A 13,382-nucleotide genomic window follows, 5' to 3' on the forward strand; every position below is an offset into this window, starting at 1 on the left:
TTACAGAACAAAAAATGCAATTAAGATACACAGATACTCACCGTAAATAAATCCAAGATCATAATCAGGATCTATAGGTCGAATTGTGTAATCCATCGAATACGAGCCTCAGGATCGTTAAAGAAGAACTTGACCTAATTTGGGGACGAGGAATAAAGAGTGAGGTGAAGTTTTGGGGGTTTTTATGATAGAAGAAGAAAATACAATGACAAAAATGCCCTCACATGACATGCACGTGATAAGGGGTAACGGTAGGTTTTGACAGAAAGTAGACGGGGGGACGAGGGCTGTACCCTTTTCATAGTTTGGGGACTCGGATTGCACAAAAAAAAGAAAAAGGACCGGGAGTCAAAGTCGATGTTAAGTTCAGGGACGAGGAATGAAATTTTGTCAATTAGGAAACTAGACTCCTACTATAATTCAAACTCATAAACTTGCGTAACAAGACAAATAGCTTGCATGACAAGTAATAAATTATATGGGAACATATATTTATCGCTAATGTATTAGGTAACTATTAGAATAAATCAAGGTTGCAAAGTACGTGAGACGGGGTCGAGACGGACGGGTTCTAAAAAGGTCGAGACGTTCGAGACGGGGTTGAGACGGACGTTGACCAAAGTTGAGTTTTATATATAAGTATATAAATGTATATGTGTACATATTTTAAAGCCAAAATTTTAATTGACTAATTTGTACCCATAATCGCTATCACCGTTAATATACAGAAAATTCAAACTAAAATACGACAAATTTGACCGATTTTACCGACTTTCTGGCTTTTCCGAATTTTGAGAGACTTTGACATGATTTTTTTCAACTTTGACCCAAATTTTGAACGTTGACTGTCACAATAGACGGTTTTCTTCGAGACGGGACGGGCTAGTCACCAAACTATCGCAACGAGCGTCGCAACGGCTCGAGACGGGGTGTTTTGCAACAGTGGAATAAGTTGTTATGTTATGGTCCAAACCAGTTCGGGTTTCATTATTCTACATTAACTCTAACTTGTTAAATGTTATCTACTCACAAAAACAATTAAATGTTTATTAATAAAAAATATAAATTGTTTATAGAACATAATTTGTAAAAATGAAATATAAAAAAACAAAAGCAAATATGAATATGAATATATCTTCATTTAATACCAACAAATTAGTAAATAAAGCATGATGTGAATTTATAAATAAAAAATTGTATATAAAAAATATTTTGATATTGATAGCATCGAAACATGAAAGTCACCGGATTTGGTAGTGAAACCACACATGTTAAGATTAGTAGATAAATAATATAACTTAGATTGACCGACAACATGACAATAATAAAATGACACAATTACGAACGCATGTTAGATTGGAGGGATAATTACTGTATTCTATCTTTACTAAGTACTCCGTATAATTTTTAAAGAATATAGTTAAATTTTTCAATTTTAGTTAAAAGTTCAAAACAAATACCAACTAACAAGTAACAATTATTCAACTATCAACTATCCAAATTATTATTATTAATTATTAATTAATTAACCCTTATATACTAAAAGAGGTGGAAATTTGTGTAGTTTTAGTTAAAACCGATTGTAGTTTCCCTTATAGTATATAAGAGGTGGAAATTTGTGTAGTTTTAGTTAAAAACGATTGTAATTTTGAGTTTGCGTTTACATTACACACGGTCCCTCAACTTCCGTTATATTTACACAACAGCCCCTAAAGTTTACACTTTCTCAGGAATAAAAAGTGTAAATATATAATTATATTAAAATAAAAGAAAATAATTCCACCCAAATTTATAACGGACTCTATCTTCTCGCTCGGTGCGAGTTAAATTTTTCCGAGATCACCGTTCAACTCCAAAAAAACTCACGAACCCAACGGGACTAACTATACGCGAAACGGACACTTCTCAAAAAACGCTAAACACAACGACAACCCGTATCTTTCCGCTCACCGCGAGTTAAATTTTTTCGACATGAGCGTCATACTCGAAATAATTTTACGAACAAAACGATAAAAAGTACGTTTGAAACGGACATTTTTTAAAAAACGCTAAAAACAACGACAGCCGGTATCTTCCTGCTCGCAGCGAGTTATATTTTTTCGCCAGCACCGTCAGACTCGAAATAATTTTATCAACAAAACGAAACTAACTACGTTCGAACCGGACAGATTTTAAAAAACAGTAAAGACGACAACACCACCAACGGCGCTTAACACATGAACCGTTTTCCCTTCTGTAAATACATAAAACTACGTTAAATATAAATACGTAGGCCGAAAGTCCCCGCCGCATCGCGCGGGCCGGATCCGAACTAGTTAAAACTACTTGTAACATGGCGTTTTAGAGCAAAAATTGACCAACGCACGGTAGCGCGGCTTGGTGGTGGCAAATGTGGGATGGTAGCACATGAACCTTCATAGCGTGTTGGTGGCAATTGTATGCATTTAACAATGTTTTAATATTACATTAATTAATATCTTTTAAATATTTTTTATCTCTTTTTTTATTAAAAACTTCTATACTACCCTTTATTTTAGGGAGTTGATCCGTACACCAACTTGTTTTTGCCATACACCACCAAAACAATTATTTAGACAGTTTTACCCTTCCTTTGAGAAGTTAAGGGGAGTTGGTGGAGAACAAAAGGAAGGGTAAAAATGTCCAAAAAATTTATTTAGTAGTGTATGGCAAAATAAATGTGGTGTACGGATCACCTCTCTTTATTTTAGAAAGTTAATTTTTCCACCATCCAAATTAGTTCATCCACCACAAACTATACATTAATAAATTGTACTGTACAACTAAATAATGCATATTTGTAGTGGATGAAGTAATTTTAATGGTTGATATATTATTACCCTTTATTTTACCAACACCTCTCACATCACCGTCAACTACCTCACTTTACTCATCAACACAACAAAAAAACCTATCATCATTACAATTGGTCTAAAGGAGTTTAGTTACCTTGTATACACGTGAAGATAATAGTAACTCAACCACTATCATGAGTCATGCCAGGGTAAAAATGTGAGAAGTTTGACATAACCTTTTTAAAAATGGTAAAAGAAGGTATATAAATCTATTTGATCAATCAAAGATTACTCAAAAAATCTCTCAAGGGAGTAGCTCAATACAAATAATGATAGTGGAATTAATAACCCCATTACACCAAGGATTACTCAATTTAAGACACAGTTTATCAGACATAACAGTTGGTGAAGAAGTTGTTTAGTCAGTAAATAATAAATTGACAAGCCAAATATTATAGCTAAAATAATCAATTGATACATTAGAAAATTCTAAGCAATCCAATTTATGACACCACTTGTTTTCAGTGGATATATAATCATAAAAATATTCTCTCATATGTACTAACAAGCAAAAAAATTAGTTTCATGTCACTCTAATTCATCAATGTTAACTTCGTATTGTTCCCCGGTTGATAGGATCTTGACCCTCACCATACCTCTCTGCCACTCGGAGCTTCCTACAAGTATCAATCTCCGTGCATTTATTCGCGCTGCTCGCTTGAACACCCTGAGACAGACATATATCAAGAGTGGTTATACACACTTACCATTCACTAATTAATCGATCGATTTGGGCTATGTTTCTTCTCTATGATCGCAAACGGACAACATAGTTAGAGTATAAAAAAATGCTTAAAATCAAATGACTCGAAGACGTTGATAATCACCCAAAATATATTTATAACGCAAACAAGCTCAAAAATCAGAATAATGAAATAACATAACTTCTGTAAAACTATTTGACACACCGAAAATTTACTAGAATTAAATTTAATAAAAGGTTTTCCAGGTTAACCAGACCCAACCTGTACCAAGAATGAAATTTTGACTCACCCCTGATTTGACTCGTTTAGCCAACCTGACAAACCCGTCCATTTTGACACCTCTAGAAACCAACGTATCTAATATAAGGCAACAATGAACAGAAGCAGATATACAATGACATATTAAAACTGCTTACCATTTAAGTGGTTTGTTTTCCAAAACCAGATCAACACACTGACCCTTCTCTCTAAGTGCATTAGCAACTGCGGCAGCTGCGCCTTGAAGATCGGGATCGAGCGAGCAAACAATGTTTTCAATTTCAAGAGGAAGTTCCGGTAAGAGTTGTCTCTCCTTCAACAGCTGTTAGTTATCCACAATCACATAAACCAATAAGTTGTTAATGTTATTTTTGTCATAAGACTATAAAAACAAATACATGAAATAAGGTTGTATGCATATATTCAGAGTTTTCCAACTCACTTCAATAATGACTGCATCACCAAAGCCAAAGCCACATGCAGGTAAATCATCACCACCAAAAGTAGAAAGCAAACGATCATAACGCCCACCACCACAAATGGCACGCAACTTACCTTCTCTATCAAAACCCTGAACAAATATAAATATCGCATAAACAGTGATTAAAGTAACGATTCATGAAGACAATTTACTTCAAATATTCTCATGGTATTTATCTTTATGAACACACAAAATTATCAATCTGACCTCAAATACAATTCCAGTATAATAAGCTAGGCCTCGAACAACAGAAGCATCAAACTGAATCCATTCTGAATAACCATATTTCTCAGCAAGTGTAAACAGTTGTCTTAGTTCGCTCACCGCTTCCCCTTCACCTCCAAGTTTTTCTGCGGGAAACAAACAATGGTCTTTTATCCAACTCAACATAGAACTATCATATAGCCCATGAATATGTATTTTTTATTTAAATTTTAAAACAGTAAATTATACCTTCCAACTCCGTCAAAGACTTCATGGAAAGAACTTGCAGTAAATCCTCAATAGCCTCAGTTGATAAGTCAACCAACTCCAAGTCTTTCTTGATCTCTTCCATAGGTATCTTCCCCATCTTTTTACCAACAGAGTACATAATACATCGTTTAACATACAAAAGTGTAATGTACAATGTAGATTATAGCTAATATGCACACAAGAAATGATGACAAGGTTGAACCAGAAGTATTCATATGCAGTTGGACAATACTACATGGGCACCAGAAGCAAATGTCGAATTTAGATTTTGACATATACGAACCACTAACCTTATCTATAATGATGCAAGCTTTGGCGAAAGAAGTTTCTGGTACGGAATACAAGCTCAGCACTTCCTGTAGAACCTGTGCTGAGAGATAGAGAGCAACTTAATAATTACAAATTTAGAGCCTATATGGAACAGCTTAACACATACCAACTAATATGCATTAGCACAAAATCAATGCCCTGCCCTTACTAATTTCAGGCAAAAATTATGAGATGGATAAACGGAGGATGTTTTCCCTATTCAGGTTACAATTACAATATAGATATCAGAACCATACATGTAGGTTTATGACTTAAATAAAAGGTATACAATTTCGCTTGCAATACTACAATGAAATTTTGCACAGCTCCGCATGGAGTAATATACGGAATGCAACGAAGTAAGAAACAATCTCAAGTACTATAAAACGATAATGATGAGTAATCCACACCTTTCTGCTAGATATCTTGAACCCGACATCTTTTGCAGTAATCCCAATTCGCTTGAAAAATGTAACAATAGACGAGATGAGTTCGGCCTCACCCTATCATAATACAATAAATACTTGAGCTTATTTAATATGAATATGTTTCTATAATCTAACATCAGTACACGAGACAACCAACTAGGCACCTTATGGGTCAATTTTGCGAAAACACTACAAAGATAAACATACTAATACTAAATGAAGTAACAAGAACATACTGATACATCAGGCACACCAATTATATCCATGTTCCATTGATAATGTTCACGACGCCGTCCCCTAGTCATTCGCTCGTACCGCCAGCATTGTCCCACAGCAAACCATTTTATCGGCAAAGGTACAGATTTTCTGAACATAAAAAAACACGGAGATCAAATTCTGACATCCGTACCTGAATACACAAATCACAAAATACTGAAGTAAATAAATAACTATACACATGACCCGTTTCATTTCACCATGAAACAGTAGAAATTTATCAACCATATATAAGAAGTACCCTTTCTGTATGACAAGTCTAGCTAAAGAAGGTGTAAGCTCTGGCCTCAACGCAACTCTTCGATTTCCTCTATCCTCAAAACAATAAAGCTGCATTGCATTTCACATTGCAAATATGAAACTGCTACTAACACGTCAGCATACTCGAGTCATATATATGCAACAAGAATGAATTAAAAAAATACTAAACCTGGTCTCTTATTTCCTCCCCTGCTTTTCTTATATAAAGAGCTTCGGTTTCTAGCACAGGATAATCAACCTCTTCAAATCCAAACAAATGTGAAACCTAACATTCAACAGAATATTCGATTACGCAAACCCTAACAACACTATAGAAACAATTTCCCAATCAAATTGATTAAATAACATAACCTAATTAGTGCTACATGAACATGAGTGTGTGAATTGATTAAATAAATAAATAAATAAAAACCTCTTTGAAGTTATTGAAGAGCCAATTGCGGAGACGCATTTCTTCAGGAGGGAAATCTCGGGTGCCTTTAGGGGGATTCACGTCTATTTTTTGTTGCGGTTCTGCGTAATCGACCGGCGGTGAAGAAACTGAACCGGATCGGCCGGCGTGAGGCGGTTCAGTGGCATTGGAAATGTAATTCTGGTGGGTGGTTAACGGGGAGGTCGAAAACGAGTGGTGCTTACTGGTACTGGCGAAAATAACAGGAAGGCGAGTTTGAGTGAGAGTGTGGAATGTAAATGGGTGGTGGTGGAAGGCGGAGAATGGGCGGAGAGTGGTGGCGAAGAGAGTGAGACGACGGGGGTGGAGGATAAGGAGAGGTGAGGTTGCAACGGCAGCCATTGCGCTACGGCAGCACAAAGGAGACAAAACCCTTTGACTACTCCGTATTTGTTTCATCCACTATTTGCAATTTGGCTCGTGAAAATACAGGTTTATTTTAGAAATCTGATTATTTAATAACTTAGAATTATACACAACAACCCGCAAAATCTAATAACACATGAGGTATGTGCAGGTGATATATAGACAATTTTTCCTCTATTATAGAATAAAGACAAGTTATTTCTCCATCCAGAGTGTAACACTCTCATGAGTAGAGAAAGTCATCTCTCTCTTTATTCGACGGATAAAGAGATTGATTTCGAGATAACCTCCGGCCTTTAAGTAAGAAAAAGTTTTTTTTAAAATAAAAAAAAACTAAAATAAAAATAATAATAGACGCCATGAAAATGGTAGAATCAAATTTTCATGGGTTTTAAATCCTGACTGGAATTTAATTTAGGCTCTAAAAATCAGTCAAGTCGCCAATAAATCGACGATTGATATCGACTCAATAGAGCCGTAAAACTTAGAACTATAATTACGTTAAAAATTGGTTTTGCACATAAAACTATATAGTCTATATTGCTTTGATAGTAATTTAACATAACACTTATTAAATATATTTTTTCTATTATACATGGTGTTTTCATAGTTATAATTTACAATTCTCAAAATACTATGTATATATCTCATATATTTTTTTTGTTTGAAAACACTTTTCAAAGTCAAACTCAAAAGTTAACTTAACATCTTCGTAAAAATGAATTGTGAATTATTTTTATACTTTATTAGCTTGTACCATGCATTATAAGCTTGTACTTAAAATATAAATAAAGTATAACATTCAAAGCTCCATGTATTTTAGAGAGAGAATAAGAGTTACTACCTCCTCCGTCCCGCCACAAGTGTCCACATTTCTATTTTGAGATGTCCTATATCAAGTGTCCACTTTGTGTTTCAACCAATGAGAAGAGGTTATTCTGGAGAGAGAAGAATTCTGATTGGTGGAGAATGAAGTTAGTGGGATTTTCTAAAAATGTGTGCAAAAAGTAAGTGGACACTTGTAATGAGACGGAGGGAGTATGTATTTAAGTAATTTTTCTATATTTTAATTTAAATAAAAATAATTATCGATTAATAATTATTAATACAACTAATATTACATCATCCAAGTTATCATGTTACAGCTCATAAATCATATGTTACAACCTTAAAAGTAGTTGATAACCTCAATATCAACTCCCTTTTATAAAACCATGAGGGTGGTGGTGACATGGTGAGACCCTTACCTTCCAATGTGGAAGTCAAGGGTTCGATTCCTTGCACCCACAAAGTTATTCTCCCTTATGGCCACGGAGGTTCGTCTGCAATGACTTCGGGCTGCTCGCAAAGCGGGTAGTCGTCTTGGGATTAGTCAGTTTAAAAAAATATTGGATACTCAGGTTATCAAAAAAAAAAAAAAAAAAATATTGGTGATTATATAAATTTAAAAATATTGATGATTAGATAAATATAAATTTACAGTAATACTCCATTAATATTACTAAGTATGGAGTAATAATAATTAGACCACCAATACAAAATATTGGTGACGCTTATGTGCAGTGGCGGAACTTGACCCCGACTCGAGAGAGCGAAACTAATTGAAGGGGGGTAAACACTAAAAAAAATCTTATTTTTTCTTTAAAAAAAAAATTTCCCGAAATCGAGGGGGGCGGATACCCCCTTCTGTCTCTATAATGTTCCACCCCTGCTCATGTGAAGATTTTTTTGGTTATGTTTGTGTTTAGTATTGCTGTAATGCAATGAGTAAGATTGTTAGAAAGCATTTGTCGGCGATGGAGCATAATATAAAATTGGAGGTTGGTTAAAATGTGATGAAAAATATATGAAAGATAACTAAAATATAAAATTACAAATGCACTCGAAATTTTTCGTGTTTCTTTGACAAACGCCTCATTACTGACGTTTGTGGGGCATTTGTGGCGAAACATCAAAGTGGGTTGGGTGAAGTACGAACGCGTTATCTGTGGTCTTAATGATGATAGCCAAGGTTGCAAAATTTGTTATTTGTGGATTAATCGGTAATTCGAGAATCACTCGAGAATTATTCGAATTGGACTTTTCATACATTTAAATAATAATGTATAAATATAGAAGAAACTCATAAACACAAACATAGACTTTAACATAATAGTCTAAAATCGTTATTTTTTTTTCTTCCAAAAACTCTAAATTTAGTTTAAATACATTATAAAATGTTGATTGACATTGACGGAGTTTGATAACAAATCCGATTTTGACTCGTTAACCGACATTAAACGATTAATTGAACGGATTTTGAAAACTCGAAACGGACAGTTCTTAATAACGAGTAATCATGGATTAATCTGTGAGTAATCGGGTTTTCTACAACAGTAGGAATCAGGGGCGGAGCCAGGATTCGGAAATTAGGGTGGCTTACTAAATTATCCAACTTACGAGTTTAACAAAGGTCAAGTTTAAAATATTCCGTCTAAAGAGTAGTCAAAAGAACATTAATAAAATTCAAAATCATAACAAATTGGACATCAGTAGATAAAAGGAACAATAACGATAATTTTTTTTTTTTTTTGAACGGCTCAAATATTATTAAAAAGCTAGCAAGACGCTAGAGAACAAAGTTACAAGGACATTAACGGAAATAATAACCATAAATTCCAATTAAGTCTAGCTTTCTTATAACGAGAAGAAATCCAGTCGTACGAAGAAAAAACAACCGAATCTAGTAAATGGCACTTCCGAAACTTATTAGGATTAAAGATGACTCCATTTCGATAGCGCCAAATTGTCCAAAGAGCCGCGTAGCACACCACTTCCGTCACCATGACCTTCTTGAAATCATTGGATGAGGCCATACACCATTGCCAGAAAGCGTCAAAGTTTTGCCACCGAGGTATATCGATCTCGAGCCATTGAGCAACAAAGGACCAAACTTGCGTCGCGACTTCACAATCAAAGAATATGTGAGAAGAGTCTTCGATCTGGATATTACAAGATGAACAAAGGAGGATAGAAGCAACCACCCCACGATCTAGTAAATTGCATTTATCTGGTAATCGATCCAACCGAGCCCTCCAAAGGAAGAAGTTAACTTTTGGAGGTATAATGTTACACCAATGAGTCGGCCATTCCCCCATCTGATCCGCGATAATGAGCTTGCGAAAACCGCTGACAGAGAATCTGCCATCTTTAAAAAGGGGGCACGTCCAAGAGTCCGGAGAGTTAGAAAAGGTAGCCATAGCTAAACAATCGAGCATATCATTAAATTGTTGAGATTCAATTCCCGGTCTAGGATCTCTACGCCAATGCCAATCCCAGACCCCATTAATCGAGCGACGATTTGCTATCTTACAAGTCTTGTTCAATTCGAGAGCAAACATTCGAGGGAAGCGAGCACTCAAAGAAGTTTTCCCAATCCATGTATCCATCCAAAAACAAGTATCCAGACCATTACCAACCTTAATCAAAAGTAAAGAGGAGGTAACTGGAAAGCGATTATGCAAGTCAATAATGACCCGATTAATGCTAGCCCACTCACCCCCAGACGACGGTTTAATCGGAGGAGAGAATCCATCTATCTGAGGTCCATGAATAGCCTTTATAACCTTGACCCAAATCCAATCCGTGCAATGTAAATATCTCCATCTCCATTTATAAAGTAAAGCCAAGTTTAGAGATTCAAGATTTGTAACCCCGAGACCACCTTTTTGTTTACTTTTACACACAACTTCTCACTTGACCCAATGAATTTTCCGATCATCTTTAACACCACCCCACAGAAACTTTGCCGAAGAGCTTCAATAGATTTAATGATGCTTTTAGGAGCCTTATAGAGCGAAAAGAAGTAAGTACCAAGCGAGCCCAGAACAGATTTAATTAAAGTAAGCCGACCTCCAAACAAAAGTAAAGGCACCTTCCAAGAAGCAAGTCGAGACTAGACTTTTTCGATGATTTGTTTCCAGTTGTTAATAAGGTTCATGTTAGCTCCGACTGGGAGGCCAAGGTACGAAAATGGGAGGATTTTCGAGCCACAACCAGTGCCATTAGCAAGCCGTTGAACCTCAGATTCCTCGATACCGATACCAAATAAATTAGATTTGTTTACGTTAATTTGTAGTCCGGAAACAAGGTAAAAGCAATGAAGGATGCGTATTAGATTTTGAACGTTCCGGTCGTTCCATTCCCCTATAAACAAAGCATCATCTGCAAAAAAACAATGAGATAAAGTCACAAATGAAGAAGCTCCCTCTATCGATATGCCCTTGAAGAAATTGCAATCAATCGCATTCAGTATGGCACCGTGAAGACCCTCCATACAGATGATAAACAAGAAGGGAGATAAAGGATCTCCTTGGCGAAGGCCCCTTTCAATTTTAAACTCCTCGGAAGGGTTGCCATTAACCAGAACCGAAGCTAGAGAAGAATAAAGGCACCCTTTTAACCAAAAAATCCACCGCCGCCCAAATCCTAGGAATTCAAGCATAGAAACAAGAAAATCCCAGCTGATAGTATCGAACGCCTTTTCAAAGTCTACTTTGAAGAGCATGGTGGTTTTCTTCTTTCTCTTACACCAATCAATAAACTCGTTAATAATAAGAGGCCCGTCAAGAATTTGTCTCTCTTTAACATAAGCTGATTGCTCTTTGCTGATAACCGTATCAATGACTTTGGCCAATCGATTAGCAAGAAGCTTAGCTATAATTTTGTATTGCACCCCAATGAGACTGATAGGCCTGAAATCTTTCACATTCAAGGGGTTTGATAATTTTGGAATCAATGTAAAAAAGGACGAGTTACAACCTTTGGGAATAAATCCCGAAGAGTGAAAATTCTGAACAAAAGCCACCACATCCGCCTGAATCAAATCCCAGAAATGTTTTATAAATCGAATAGAGAACCCGTCAGGTCCAGGCGATTTATCATCACCACAAGCCCAAACTGCTTCTTTAATTTCTGAATATGAGAAAGGAGATTCAATGCTATCCGCTTGTTCTTGAGAAAGAGTCCGAAAATGAGAAGAAGGATGAGAAAATTTCACAGTATGATGTTTCTTGAATTTCTTACGAAAAAAATCCAGGAAAGCATGCTTGACTTCCAAAGGAGAGGAGGTCCAAATTCCATCTACATTGATACCATTAACAACGAGTTTTCGACGTTTTCTTTTTAACGAAGCATGGAAAAATTTAGAGTTTTCATCACCGTGAACCATCCAAAGTTTTCTGTTTTTTTGTGCTACATCCATACTTTCTGTCTTGTTAATATCATGCAATTCTTTGACAAGTTGCACTCTTCTATTAGACAAGGTAACATGATCTCCACCATTTACCAACTCCGAGTCGATAACATCAATTTCTTCTAGAATCAGTAACTTATTATTAGAAGAAGAATCAAATTTATCCTTTCTCCATTTTTTAAGACAGTCTTTAACAAACTGAAGCTTCAACTTGAAAGCAATAAAAGGATTAATCCCGATACAAGTAGCTAACAACGAGGGGTTATCCCAAGCTTGTTTAACCACATCATCGAAACCATCAATAACAAACCAAGAAGAAAAGATCTTGAAGGGAATCGGACCGAAATCAACTTGTTCATTAAAGATAATAATCGGGCAATGATCCGACCAGAGATTGGGAAGAACACGAGCTTTTAAATCCGGGAATGCATTACAAAACCCATTAGAAATAATGAACCGGTCTAGCTTAGCACGATTGTCACAAGACTTACTAGAGCGTGTAAAAGCTCGACCGCCCATGGGGAAATCAATCAATCCTGAATCATCTATGAAACTATTAAAATCTTGAGCCTTAAGAGAACAAAATCTTGATCCTTGTCGTTCCCATGCATTACGCACCACGTTAAAGTCTCCAAACACAATGTACTCACCAGGATTATTAGACATAAAAGAAAGAAGGAAAGACCAAAGGTTAGCTTTCTTTGATCTCTCTTGAGGAGCGTATACATTTACCAAAAAACATAAAGAGTTGGAGGCCGTTACAAAACCTGCAACAATGAGAACATTATCGAACGAAAAAATGCGTTTTAAAATCTCTCTTGAGGAACAATAACGATAATCTTCAGTTATTTTCATTAATGAGCTAATTCCCAAAGTTCCACAAAATAAATTCAACCAACGTATATTTTCTAAATTTATCTCTTATAAACCTATGTGATTGCTTAAGTTTTGTAGATATCTCTTTAATTATGTCACACAAAATATTCAAATAAAGTTCAATCTGCATAGTAATGTTAATCGAGTACAACTACAATTATGTATATGACTTCACCTAACTCCAAATTTATTATGAAATCCATTAGCTAACGACCAACATCTATTGTTAGTATTAAACAATATTCTTCTTCAATAAGTGGACTTGCATCATTTGCGCTAGATCTATATTAAATAATTAAATAATTATATACATTAATGCATGGGGCTTCATCAACAAGTATATATATAGACTACTAATTCCTCAATGCACTTGGGCCTGATGGGGGAGGCCC

The 13,382-nt window shown here is 35.6% G+C and overlaps 2 protein-coding genes across 2 annotated transcripts; both read right to left on the reverse strand.

Moving 5' to 3' along the window:
* Positions 1-3,238: 3,238 nt before the first annotated feature.
* On the reverse strand, positions 3,239-6,936 carry LOC139896046 (histidine--tRNA ligase, chloroplastic/mitochondrial-like). Its single transcript, XM_071878628.1, has 11 exons — positions 6,477-6,936; positions 6,234-6,329; positions 6,045-6,133; positions 5,764-5,893; positions 5,510-5,602; positions 5,081-5,155; positions 4,770-4,887; positions 4,524-4,666; positions 4,278-4,406; positions 3,994-4,157; positions 3,239-3,540 (listed from the first exon to the last, which is right to left on the reverse strand). The coding sequence occupies exons 1-11, from the start codon at positions 6,912-6,914 to the stop codon at positions 3,402-3,404; spliced, it is 1,614 nt and encodes a 537-aa protein (XP_071734729.1). The 5' UTR covers positions 6,915-6,936; the 3' UTR covers positions 3,239-3,401.
* A 2,566-nt stretch (positions 6,937-9,502) lies between these two features.
* Positions 9,503-10,641, reverse strand: LOC139899935 (uncharacterized). Its single transcript, XM_071882759.1, has 2 exons — positions 10,597-10,641; positions 9,503-10,486 (listed from the first exon to the last, which is right to left on the reverse strand). Exons 1-2 carry the CDS (start codon positions 10,639-10,641, stop codon positions 9,503-9,505), a joined length of 1,029 nt encoding a protein of 342 aa, XP_071738860.1.
* Between the last annotated feature and the right edge of the window lie 2,741 nt (positions 10,642-13,382).

The sequence above is a fragment of the Rutidosis leptorrhynchoides genome, chromosome 3 (genome assembly GCF_046630445.1).
Source record: "Rutidosis leptorrhynchoides isolate AG116_Rl617_1_P2 chromosome 3, CSIRO_AGI_Rlap_v1, whole genome shotgun sequence".
NCBI classification, from domain to species: Eukaryota; Viridiplantae; Streptophyta; class Magnoliopsida; order Asterales; family Asteraceae; genus Rutidosis; species Rutidosis leptorrhynchoides.

What these genes read in the sequence shown, in the direction of transcription:
- LOC139896046 (XM_071878628.1), bottom strand. Translation starts at nt 6,914, where the DNA reads ATGAAACAAATACGGAGTAGTCAAAGGGTTTTGTCTCCTTTGTGCTGC. An exon ending in TCTTCAATAACTTCAAAGAG is followed by an intron (nt 6,330 to 6,476) that starts GTTTTTATTTAT and finishes GTTGAATGTTAG; the next exon opens with GTTTCACATTTGTTTGGATT. An exon ending in GTGATGCAGTCATTATTGAA is followed by an intron (nt 4,158 to 4,277) that starts GTGAGTTGGAAA and finishes GATAACTAACAG; the next exon opens with CTGTTGAAGGAGAGACAACT.
- LOC139899935 (XM_071882759.1), bottom strand. Translation starts at nt 10,641, where the DNA reads ATGATCGGAAAATTCATTGGGTCAAGTGAGAAGTTGTGTGTAAAA. An exon ending in GTGAGAAGTTGTGTGTAAAA is followed by an intron (nt 10,487 to 10,596) that starts GTAAACAAAAAG and finishes ATTTGGGTCAAG; the next exon opens with GTTATAAAGGCTATTCATGG.